This window comes from Camarhynchus parvulus, chromosome 21 (genome assembly GCF_901933205.1).
Source record: "Camarhynchus parvulus chromosome 21, STF_HiC, whole genome shotgun sequence".
In the NCBI taxonomy this organism is placed as follows: domain Eukaryota; kingdom Metazoa; phylum Chordata; class Aves; order Passeriformes; family Thraupidae; genus Camarhynchus; species Camarhynchus parvulus.
In genome coordinates this window covers 413,802-426,242 of record NC_044591.1, presented here as the reverse complement: position 1 = coordinate 426,242, position 12,441 = coordinate 413,802, and the positions used below count along the sequence as shown (strand labels likewise).

General features: G+C 48.4%; 1 protein-coding gene across 1 annotated transcript in view; it reads right to left on the bottom strand.

The window, feature by feature from the left end:
• The window catches only part of EIF4G3 (eukaryotic translation initiation factor 4 gamma 3), a 146,586-nt gene that overhangs the window by 53,600 nt on the left and 80,545 nt on the right, over nt 1-12,441 (bottom strand). Inside the window, 4 exon segments of the mRNA XM_030963703.1 lie at nt 3,974-4,096; nt 6,678-6,778; nt 10,015-10,129; nt 11,137-11,316. Coding sequence (XP_030819563.1) covers nt 3,974-4,096; nt 6,678-6,778; nt 10,015-10,129; nt 11,137-11,316 — 519 coding nt within the window.

The following is a 12,441-nucleotide window of genomic DNA, read 5'->3' as shown; positions in this document are numbered from 1 at the left end:
TGGAGTGACCACAGACAGGGCAAGGCAGCTGGTCACAAAATCCCTTTAAATACACACTGGGGACCAGGCACAGAAGAAAATGGGGCTAAATTTTAATTTCCTAATCCCAAGTGGAAAGCCAGGCAGCTCCCTGCTCTCACCCAGTTCCACATCCATGAACTTCTCTGCACAGCTACAGGAAAAGGACTTTTTAATCGCCCCTGAATGCAGACAGGCTCTCAGAAATCCATGCAAAACTTCTTGCCCTATAAAAGGAAATGCTCTGGGGCAACCTGCTTCTCTTCCTGGGACTCTGTTTTTTCCTCCCACCTCCAGCTTTTTGCCTATTGCATCTGAACAGTGCAGGGTAGAGGGAAATCTCTCCAAGACATTATTTTTCACCATTTCAGGAAGACCAGGAAAAAGCACATCTGGAAAAATAAGAATGAAGATTTAAGTGGGGGTGAAGGGTTGAAGTTTTCTTTGGGATTGCTCCTCTTTCAGGAATGAGCCTGACAGATTGACTGGAGAATGAATGAAGAACTGCAGCCCAGCCTCCAGCCAAAGGGAAGAAGCCAAAGAAAACCCAGCTTTACAAATGAGCAGGTTTCAAGAACATTTTCCCCTCACCCTCAGTGATCAGGACTTTCCTTTTATAAGAAAATTTATGGATGAAATCAGTGTGGAGAAAGGAAACTGTGATAAGAACCAACCTAAGCAGAGCAGTGAAGAAGAAACCTGTGAGGCCTGAAACTTCTTGGGTCAGGAGAAGTATTTCCTTAAGAAATGTGGAAAGCATTTATTTTGTAGGAATGATATTCCAAATGAATAAATGGTCCTTATGCACTGAGCCTTGCAGCTGCAAAATGGAGCATTTAGAGAGTTTTTATGCAAAAAATCCCACTGAAAATTGCTCCCCCGATTTATGATGCTCCAAGGGTTGCTCTGGGTTATTTTACCCCTGGACACTGAGCAGACACAACTCTGACAAACTCACTGAGACTTGGAAGAATTTGGCCAGGAAAATAAGAGCAGTCACTCTTTAAAAAGTGATCTTCTGTGGAAGCCAATGCTGAGGCAACACCATAATCAGATTCTGGCCCTGGGTTTTCTTTCTCTTCCCAGCAAAAACCAGAGTGAAAATAGTGTCTGGCTAGAAATGGATAAATCATATCTCCATGTACCTCCAGCTTCTCTTGCAGGAGCTTTAAAGCACTTGCACAAAACCAATTAAAATACACTGCAGAGGCACTGGGAAACTCCACCTAAAGAACTTTTTGGTCAGTAAAAGGTACAGGAAGGGGCTCAAACCACGCAGCTCATCCTGGCAGCAATGCTCATCTTCTGCACAATTCCAGTAACTTTTTGATGTTAAGCACAGTTGCAACAATTTTTTGATGTTCAGCACTTAGTCTACTGAGAGAAGAGGGTGCTTTGGGCTTGTGTTAGCTAACTTTTGGTTTATTTGAGTCTGTTAATAGAGTAATTCAAATCTAAAGAAAAAATTTGGAAACTATTATTACAAAAGGGTTTCTTTTTCAAATGCAGAATTTGGGACAGGGAGTGGTCTCCAGCACTTCCTGAGGATGTTTCTTCCTCTGCGTTTGTGCCATTTAAATCATGAGATAGCAGATTCAGACAAAGCAGTTTTATTAGAATTTGCTATAATTCTAAAAATCTCATTGGGCTGGGAGTCACTTTGATGCTGCCTTGTCAAACCCTGAGGCTGCACATTCACATTTTGAGTGCTCAGGCAGTGAAATCTCCATGAGCACCCTGGTGGGCAGGGTTTGGTTCAGGGGTCAGCAGGATTTGGGGTGAGCAGGATTTGGGGTGAGCAGGGTTTGGTTCAGGGGGTGAGCAGGGTTTGGCGTGAGCAGGATTTGGGGTGAGCAGGGTTTGGGTGAGCAGGGTTTGGGGTGAGCAGGATTTGGGGTGAGCAGGGTTTGGTTCAGGGGGGAGCAGGGTTTGGCGTGAGCAGGATTTGGGGTGAGCAGGGTTTGGGTGAGCAGGGTTTGGGGTGAGCAGGATTTGGGGTGAGCAGGGTTTGGTTGGGGGGAGCAGGGTTTGGGGTGAGCAGGATTTGGGGTGAGCAGGGTTTGGTTCAGGGGGAGCAGGGTTTGGGGTGAGAAGTGTTTGATCCAGGGGGTGAGCAAGGTTTGGGGTGAGCAAGGTTTGGGTGAGCAGGGTTTGGGTGAGCAGGGTTTGGTCCAGGGAGGTCAGCAGGATTTGGGGTGAGCAGGGTTTTGTCCAGGGGGTTGTACAAACAACAGCAGCTCTGCTCCCCCTGCACTGTCCCAGGAGCTGCTCTAAGTCAGGAGCATCTCCAAAGTTATGGCTGAATATTGAGAATTTACTGACTGGAGCCTGTTCAAAACAGTACCACCCCCAGCAGTGCAATTCCTGAGCACAGTTATTAAGGCACTATTTAATTTCACCCAAGATATTAAATGGGCTCCCAAGACTTGATTTAGAGAAGCTGTTGGGACAATAATGTTGAATTTCCTGGCTTAAGTGGGCTTAAATTTTCAGTTATGTTACACTAATGAACTTATTCTGGTGAGTCCAATTTCAGAGCTCTTCTGTGATTACCAAAAGTGGTTCTAAGCACCTAATCAAAAGGAAGGCTGGATATTAAACAATGGAATATTTGCATACCTTGAAGGAGATGATTGGACATCACTGCTGTGCTCTGCATCTAAATTACAGCTGATCAGAATTCAGGCCTAGTAACCTCCTCTTGAAACACATTTATTTCCTTCTGTTTGACTTAATTGTAGTGCCTTAAAATAGATTTCAGAATGTAAGAATGATCAGGTAAGTGCCTGGATTCACTGCACTGTGCAGGAATACCACGGGAAATCCTGGCTGGCTCCAACTCTTCCCACTTCCAATGGGGAAGGTTGGGTAGGAAGAAGAAATGGGGAGATGATCTCACCAAGATTCCCATGTTTGGCATCTCCGATGGAAAGAAGTTTACCTGGTGCCTTGCTGCTGCTTGTCCTGGGTGGGGAGCAGAGGAGAAAACCAGTGACAAAGCACAAGGTGGTGCCTCCAGAGACACAAGGACTGGGCTGAGCTGGGAAAGCTGAAACCCTGCTGGTCCCAGGGAGGGATCTCCAGGGATGTCTCTCACTTCACCTCAGTTACATCTCCCTGGAATCCCCAGCTCCCACTCCAGCACAGTGCTCCCAGACAGGGCTGTGCTCCTGCACAGGACTTTCAGCAGAAAATCTACTCCCACACAGAGAGGAAAGGAAGGTTTGAGCTCAGGAAAATCAGTTTCACCTTAAAAACTGCCAAAAGCTGGTGACATCGACCAGGGAAGAAGGTGGAAGAAGAAGAAATCACATCCCAGCACCAGCTCTGCTCCACAGCCCAGCCTTCAGCTGGAGAACCTTCCTGACCTCTAACCAGGGAGTTAAAGGGATCAGACTCAAAGGTGTATGACAAGAAGGGATTTAAGATCTACAGAAAATGATTTGGAATATTTATAATTTTTCTCTCACCAGCAAAATGGGTGGTTAAGTTTGAACACCCAGAGAACAAATGTGTGATAACTTATTACAGTTCTGTGAGAAAATTCCTGAGCTCCAGATCTTCTGGTGACTCTAAAACAGCTGCACAAAGGCAGAAAGAACAGAGATGCAATTGGAGGTCTGTAATCAATCACTGTGTGACATGGACTTTCCTCAGGTGCACAAAGACACCTCCTTTCCCACAGATATTTTGGCTCCTCCTTTAACACTAAAAAGCTCTGAAAATCTACTGCTGATAGAAAATCAGGGAGGGGAAAGTACAGCAGCACTGGGACTCCACATCAACAAGCTATGGACTGCTAAGAATGACCCAACTTGAGAAAACATCATGGCTGAAGAACATTGATTATTTGGGAGCATCCAGGTCTCTGGGATGGTCAGAGGTGTGGCTGGAGGTGTGAGGGAGGGGCACAGCAAGGCAGAGGGCCCAGGGGAGGAGCAGAGCCCTTCCCTACCTGAGGTGGAGTCGGGGTGGAGGTGGGTCTGACGATGGGGGGGGTGGGGTTCCTGCTGCCCCCTCCAGACATGATTTCTTCTGTTATGTCTTTGCCTCCCTGGTTTGGATCCCGGATTCGGATCTGCAGGATTGAAAGAATTGCAATAAGAACAAAGGAATAATTCCCACAAGTGTTCCTGTCACTGCTGTCCTGGTGGAGAGCAGCGAGGGCAGCACAAGCTCCCACCACAGCCAGCAGGAGATGCTCTGGGATGAGCTGGTGCTCAGCAGCAACACTGGGATGTGCCTTGGAATGCATGGCATGTCATCCCTTCATCAACACCTAATTTAATCAAAATCTAATTGAATCATCAACCACACCAAGTTCAGTCTAAATATGTGCACCCTGTAATGCAAAATACAGGCTCTGCTGCTGGAACGTGAGTTTCCTGCAACTGAGAACAACTGGGAGACAGTTTAGGTACAAGCTAAGCTTGCTCAGTAGTGGAAAGGGCAAGAATGGAGAAAAGGCTGTTTTTACCCTGACAGGAAACTCCCTGACCTTGCCAGCCCACTTCTGGGAAAGGGGGAAAGCAAATGAGTCCCAAGTTCCACCAAAACAGAGGGAATCAAACAAAAACACTGAGTGGAGGAAAGGGAAACTGAAAGAACAAACTCAAGTCCTTAGAACTCTGCAGCATTTAGGAAAGGAATGGGATTTTTGAGTCTCTTCACAGCACCAAAATGGGAAAAAAAATATTTTCCAAAATAAACCACTCCAGAACATTCACTGAATCCTCAACTGACACTTGAGCCAATCCATGTCCCTGACCAGGGGGAAGAGCCAGCGTGTCTGGGATAATGTGAAACAGCTTTTCATCTCCAGTAGAATCTGATAACTCTAAAGACAGAATTCTGTGTACCTGCCCACCTTCTCCAAAGCTCTTGGCTGAACTTGAGATTAATTCCATGCAGAAATCCAAGCAAACAACTCCAAGCAAACCAAGAAACGCCATCACCCCTCCCAGGGCAGGGGTTCTGCTGGAAACCACCCTTTAATTAATTATCCCATGGCAGGGGGTGGGAATGGTCCTGCAGGTCCTTCCAAGCCCTTCTGGGATTCTGGGCTATAAAATCTGCAGAAGGGCTTTGTGACTTGTCAAACTCAGTTTGGTGAATGGTGGCTTCACTCTGTTTGTGAACACACAAACACACACACTGCACTCAGGGTGTTGAGTCTGGGCTTCTCTTATTATAGATAAAAGAAGGATAAATGTATTATTTTAGCAAAAATTTTTTTTTGGTAAAATATTTCATTAACTACAGCAACAAGGACCTGAGAGTTGGCCCTCTCCTCCACCTAAGAGAGAGTCAATGGTATTAGAAATAAGATTTCCCTGCCTGCAAGGGAAATTTGTAGTACTCAAATACTCAATTCATGGTGGATGTGGGCATGTGCACATTAATGCATTTAATTTTTCTCATTTCTCCAGTTGCAACACCAATTACCAAACTGAAACAGCACATTCAGAGAGAAGCATCTTGGGCATTTAAAATCCCTTTTCTGCCTCAAAGAACTCAGCCTGGCTGGCATGGAACTGCCTTAATCCCAGCTGAGCGTGTCTGATCAGCTCTGCATTTCAATGGCATCAGGGATCTGGGCATGTCGTGTTTGGGATGCTGAAAAGAGACTCCTGGGGACTGAAGAGGTGACAAAAAAGCTGCTGAGAGCAGCCACCAAAAAGGCCTTTCCTGCAGGCACAGCTCACACATTGTTCAGTTCTTCCGGTCTCCCAAACCAAGTGTCACCCCAGATCACCCTCAAAACTCCAAAGATGCAAATATTCTGCATTTTGAGACATGTCTAAGTCCTTTTATTCTTTTCTACCCCCAGGAAACTGTTCTTTTAATGTTTCCAAAACACTCTCACACAAACACTGCTGTAATTTCCTTTTCAGTCCTTTACAAACGATTCATTCACAAGTTCAAGCCCACATCATCTTTTCCTGGTTAAACCTCACATTCACCCCACACACCTCCACTGTTCCCTGCCTGTAGATGGGTTTAAATTCCATTCATCTGCCTCTCTCAGATTCCCCTCAATGAACTAGAAAGAGAGGGAATGTGCTCTCCAAACCCATATCCACTTTGATAACGTGGTCAGGTTCTTTCAAGCCTGCAAATACATCCATGACCTCCTGGTTTTCCACCTTTTTCAAGGCATAATATTCAATAATTTCTGATTTGTCACTTTGAACCAATTCCAAACATTCTCCCAAACTGCTGAGTTCACTCATTCCCACCTGGCTTTTTAGGAGCACAGATGAGGACTGCAGGCTTGGGGAGACCATGCTGCTTTTTCAATAAACAAAATTATTTTCCTTTTTGACTGGCTGAGATGTCACAAGCTCAGAGTGGACAGCACCCATAGAAAAATGGAAAACAGCATAGTGCAATGTTTAAATACACTTAATCTCTTTGGGAATCACAAAATGATTGGTTTGGGGTGGGAGAGACCTTAAAGCTCTTAGAGCATGGGCAGGAACATCTTCCACTGCCCCAGGCTGCTCCAATCCCCAATGTGCAGCCTGGCCTTGGACACTTCCAGGGATCCAGGGGCAGCCAGAGCTGCTCTGGGCACCCTGTGCCAGGGCCTCCAGTGAAGGTAAAGAACATTATTCATGTCCTGGCAGCTCCCCCCCAGGGCTGAGTGCCCCACTCACCGTTTTCTTCTCTCTCTTGGCAGGCGGCGGCTGCTGCTGCTGCGTAGGCACAATGATGGGTGCAGACTGGTACACGGGCTGGCTGGGGTAGAAGGGCGTTCCTGGGGCAGCAAGGACACAAAGCAGAGGGACAAGGTCAGCTCAGGACACACAACCAAAGCCAGAGGTGCAGCTGGCCACAAATTCCAGCATCCCTCTGGGAGGGCTGGGTTTGCTCGGCTCCACCGCCACTGAACAGAAGCTGATGCTCCATCAAGACAACAGATTCAGGCACCATTTCTTATTTGATTTCCATGTCCCCAAATTGGCCACGTACATCATCCATGTCTGAGAGGCTGTGGACACCACAGAGGCACTGCAAGAGCATCCCTGGGCTCCTCTGCCTGACAAGTAGGAAGGTTTTCTGCTGGATTTGCTGCTGGTTTATCAGGGGTTTTCTGCCTTTGTACAGAAATTCAGTCTAACCAATACAAACAATTTGTGAGGTCAACTGCAACCTATTTGGAAGCACAACCAGAAAATTTAATTATGAGCAATGTTCCTCTCATGCTGCAACACACAAAAAACACGACCACGGTGATGAGTGCAGAATTACACCACAGTGCTGGTCACATTCCTAGCAGCCAGTGTGGTTCATTATGGTTTCCTCAGTAGAATGAGAGTGGCTCAGTGAATAACCAAGTGCTTTAAGACCACGCCAGAGATCAGGGTGGCAGAGAAGAGCTGCCTCCTGCCCATGGATCAGGTGTCAGGGGAATGTGTAAGGTGCTGCTGGGTGTTCTCCCTTCCAGGCATGGATGCTGGATGAACTGAGCGCTTGCACTTGCCTCTGGCACAATCTGATCTATTCTTCAGCTGAACTAACCTCTAACTGGGTATGAAAATCTGGATTGTGCCTGTAACCCAACCAGGAGGTCTCTGGATCTCAGGCAAAGGGTGAAATCCAAGAAAGCAAATTAAACCAGCCCAGCACAGCCTGATTTGTAACTCCAAGGATGCATTCCTCCTGCTGAGAGCTGGAAAGCCCAGCTCAGAGCAGGCTCCCTGTCTGCATCCTCAGAGAGGGAACTGTTCCTGTGCAAGCAGGGAGCACTGCATGGCATCAAGGAGCTCAAAGTGACACTCCTGGGTGGGTTGGATCACTCAAGAAATGTCTCAGTTTGAATGCCAGGGTCAGCAGAGCCACTTCAGATCTGGCCTCAAAGTCTCTATCTGCATCTCTGCAGGCTGGGAATCAAAAATTATTGCCCAGAGCAGCTGTGGCTGCCCCTGGATCCCTGGAAGTGTCCAAGGCCAAGCTGGGCAGGGTTTGGAGCAGCCTGGGATAGAGGAAGCTGTCCCTGGCCATGGCAGGGGGTGGGACTGGATGGGATTTAAGGTCCTTCCAAGCCAAACCATCCTGGGATTTGATGATTCCATAAACCCTGCTGATGAGCAGGTGTCCAAGCAGAGCCTGAGTAAGGTGAGGGAACAGGAGGAGCCTGGGATCCTGCAAGGTGTGAATTCCCTTCACTGGCAGCCTCCTAGAAACCAGATCAAACCACATCACCTGCAATGTGATCCCTGCTGGAGATGCAGCTCCAGCAGAACTCAGGGAACCACTCTCCCTTTATGAAAAGTATTCTTAAAACCCAAATCCTGAAAAAAGTAACTGCTGGGAAGAAACAGCTTCTGTGACAAGCCAAGTGCATTTGCCAGTGCCACACTCCCTGCTCTGCTCTCTGCCTTTGATCCTTTCCAGTTCTTCAGCACCCAAATTTATTCTCTCTCCTACCCACTGATCACTTCAAGGTCTTTCCCTGTGCTGTACAGAAACTCCCTGACACCAGAGAATGATAAACTGCAAAACTGAGTTATAAAACTGCACTGTCCATCTTCCCAAGTTTTGTCTCTGTATTTTCCCTCACCACCTTCTTTAGGTGTTGCCCAGCTGCAATGATTTTGATGTCCAGCAGCCACACTGGCTACAGGTCCTGTGCTTGATGGAAAAGGCACTGCCAGCAGCATTATCCATGCCTGGACTGCAGATTTAGCTGCTCCCCAAACCTGGCAGCACCTGAGCATTCCCTATAAACAGCAAGGGAGTGACAGGAGGGAGAGGTGGGTAAGTACAGGCAAATCCCTGCTGAAACCTTCCCTGCCTGGAAAACTCTGCAGGACAGAGAGCTCTGGTTTCATCCACTGATGCTCCACAGCTGCAGCAACCTAAAGCTGGGACTGAAAGATTCCAAGATTTTCTGCAAAAACCCAGGTGCTTCCAGGAGAGGAAAGGAGCTGGAAATGAACCTTTTCCTAATTACAGGAGTGAAGACAGATAAATGGCACCAAGCAAGCAGGAAGTAAGAAAGCAGAACTGTAACAGCACAAAAAATGAGGAATACTGGGCAATTTCCTCATCTAGTGGATCAGATTTGAAGAACCATTACAATATTTCTTCTATTTTCTCTAGGATCAACCACCAGGAAGTAGCTGCCCTGTAATTACCCTCTCTCCTATTCTGAAATTGCAGTACCAGGTTCAAGGGCTTCATGACAACCTTTCAATAATTCCTATGAGTTCCACACAGATCAGATAAATAAGAGAAGGAAAAGAGGAGAAATAAGAGACCTTTCTCAGGGAAGCTACTGGGTTTTTCTCTCCCTCCAAAGGGATCTCTGTGTGTGAAGAGCAAACTGCAATTCTGCCAAGGGAGCAGGGCTGTTACTGGTCAGCCTGGAAGGGGAATCAGTCACCCCAAGGCTCCAAAACTCCAACAGAGAATTCCCATGGGAGTCTGAGAATATCTCTGCCCCCAACAGGCTGCAGAATGTGAGTGGGCAGGGAGCAGTGAGTGACCAAATGCATGAAAAGGCCAAGTTTTGGCCTCTGCAGGGGTTACAGACTCTTTCCCTGGACTAAATTATCTTTGCAGCATCAATCCAGGGAAAAACCCACATGGTTTGTTCTTATCCCCCAGCACACACCCAACAAGAAAAACTGGGATAAGAACTGTTAACTGCTGTTAACTGGCAATGCCAGGCATGGCACAGTGAAAACCAGGACTGCCAAATGTATCCACAACACCTGAACAAATAATAATGATTGAGCAGGGATTAACAACCAGCCCCACTGCTGGTCACAGGTGATCCTGGGCAGCTGCAGCCCTTCCTGACACACTCACACAAACAACACTCTGGGATTTTTCAGGAGTGAATAATCAGAGCTGTGACACCACCAAATTTAGCAGCTATTTGAAGTTCAAACAAATGCTAATCCAGCTTGTTATTATAAATCTTCAGCTTGACAACAGAAAAACACAGCAAGAACAGACTGTAAGCAGTCTCCAAGCAGAACTCACCATAGGCATTGGGGAATTCTCCAGGACCTGGGCCTGGGTAGAAGGGTCCTGGTCCTGGTGGCTGCACAGGATATTGCTGTGGTGGCCCGACGTATGGGGGGCCACTGTGACGATACTGGGGGGACAGAAACAACCATCAATCACTGCACAAGGACTGGGGCAAGCTGTACCTGAGCCCCCCTCATCAACAGGCATCTGATCCTCACACTGGTTAATGACAGCTTTGGGCAGCACAGAATAATGGATTGTTGAGGTTGGAGAAGATCTTTAAGATCGCTGAGTTCAACCATCAACCAGTAGCACCAAGGTGACCACTGATCATGTCCCCAGGTGCCACATCCACACCTGGACACTTCCAGGGATGGGGACTCCAGCACTGCCCCAAGTATCCTCTGCCAGTGCCTGACCACCCTTCCCATGAAGGAGTTTTCTCCAATATCCACCTAAACCTCTCCAAATGTTAGTGCCAAAAGGAAGGTAAAGCCAAGGCAGGGAGGACACAGGAGCTGAGGTAGAACAGAGCCCCTGCCCTGATTGCAACACTGTGTTATGAGGCCCAAAGTTTTCTGGAGTGCCTGTGGATCCATCCAGTCAAATTAGGTATTTTTAGAGCACTAAATATTTAGTCCAATATTTAAATGTCCAAGACATTGGTTTCCTCCTGTGTTTGAGGGAGGCCCAAAAGAGGTGATTGGTTCCTACTGCCTCCATGCACAGAAAAACAAACACTTCATACAGAGAAAGGACAGAGGCTGAACCACAGAACCCTGGAATCATTTAGGCTGGAAAAGCCCCCTACAACCACCAAGTCCAACTGTTCCCCCAGCATTGCCAAGCTCACTCCTAAACCTTGTCCCCAGATGCCACATCCACACATTTCTTCAACCCTTCCAGGGATGCTGGCTCCACCACTGCCCTGGGCAGCCTCTGCCAATGCCCCATCATCCTCTCCACGAAGGAGCTTTTCCCAATACCTCATCTAGACCTGCCCTGGCACATGACATATAACTACCAGCCTGATTTCACAGACACATCCCCACACCCTCCTGGCAGCTCCTGAGACAGCCCCCATGGATCAAACACTGCTCTGCAGCTCCTCAGGTGCCTGGATGCTGGAGTTACCTGTGGGATACAGTACTGGGGGCCCTGAGGCATCGGGTAGGGCATTGGCAGGTGGTTCACCATCATGATGTGCTGGTTGGTTTGGTACACGGCAGTCGGGGTCTGCGCTCCGGGACGGATGGAGGGGCTGCTGTTCTGGATGGTGGCTCTTGGAGGCTGGATCTGAGGCCTCTGAAAAAACTAGGAGAGGGAAGGGAGAGAGGAGAGAAAACAAAGAACTGGTCAGACTTCCTGGGAAATAACTGGAAATATCCTTACAATATTATAGTTATGGTGTTAGTTTCCAGGGGTTGCCACACTTGCAGAAAACTGCAGGACAGTCCTTGTTTCTCTGTGAACAGCAGGGCCATCTATGGCTTTCTATTTTACAAGGTAGAAACAGACAAGAAACTTTACAAACTAAGAATTATTAGTTTGTATCCCCTGAATTTTACAGCTGAACCTTCAGAGTCAACTTTAGAAAAATGAGATTGTCTAATTCTCTTTTTATAAGGTGGGCTGGCTGCTAAAAAACCCCACCTTTATAAATACCCCAGGGAAATAAAACATCAAGGCAACTGTTCCAATTTATCTCCAGAAGAGCTAAAAATGCAGAATTTCACAGAGGTCAGAGGCACCTCGTGCCTCTCCTTCACATCCAGGTCACCTGTCCTGCCCTGTTTTCCAAAGGGTGGCAACCAGGGTGGTCCCAAAGCCTTGCACGCTGGCATAAGGTGCTGCCCTGGCAGATGGGCCAGGCCCAGGCAGCCAAGCAAGCCCTGGCAGAGACCCATGCCCACCCTCCTGTGCTGGGAGCAGCCCTGGGATGGGCACAGGGTTGGATCCGCCCCTGGGATGGGCATGGGGCTGGCTCTGAATCTGCACAGTGGGATGGGCACTGGGCTGGCTCTGCCCCTGGGATGGGCACTGGGCTGGCTCTGGCTCTGCCCCTGGGATGGGCACTGGGCTGCAGGCCTTGGTTCTGCCCCCGGGATGGGCACTGGGCTGGCTCTGCCCCTGGGATGGGCACAGGGCTGGCTCTGCACCCTGGATGGGCACTGGGCTGGCTCTGCCCCCTGGGATGGGCACTGGGCTGGCTCTGCCCCTGGGATGGGCACGGGGCTGCAGGCCCTGGGATGGGCACTGGGCTGGCTCTGCCCCCTGGGATGGGCACTGGGCTGGCTCTGCCCCTGGGATGGGCACGGGGCTGCAGGCCCTGGCTCTGAGCTCAGAGCTCAGGAGGGGAGGGATGCACTGCACACTGAGGCATTCACTGACAGAGGAGTGACCAGGTGAGAGACATTGATGCCATGCAGAACCAGGAGT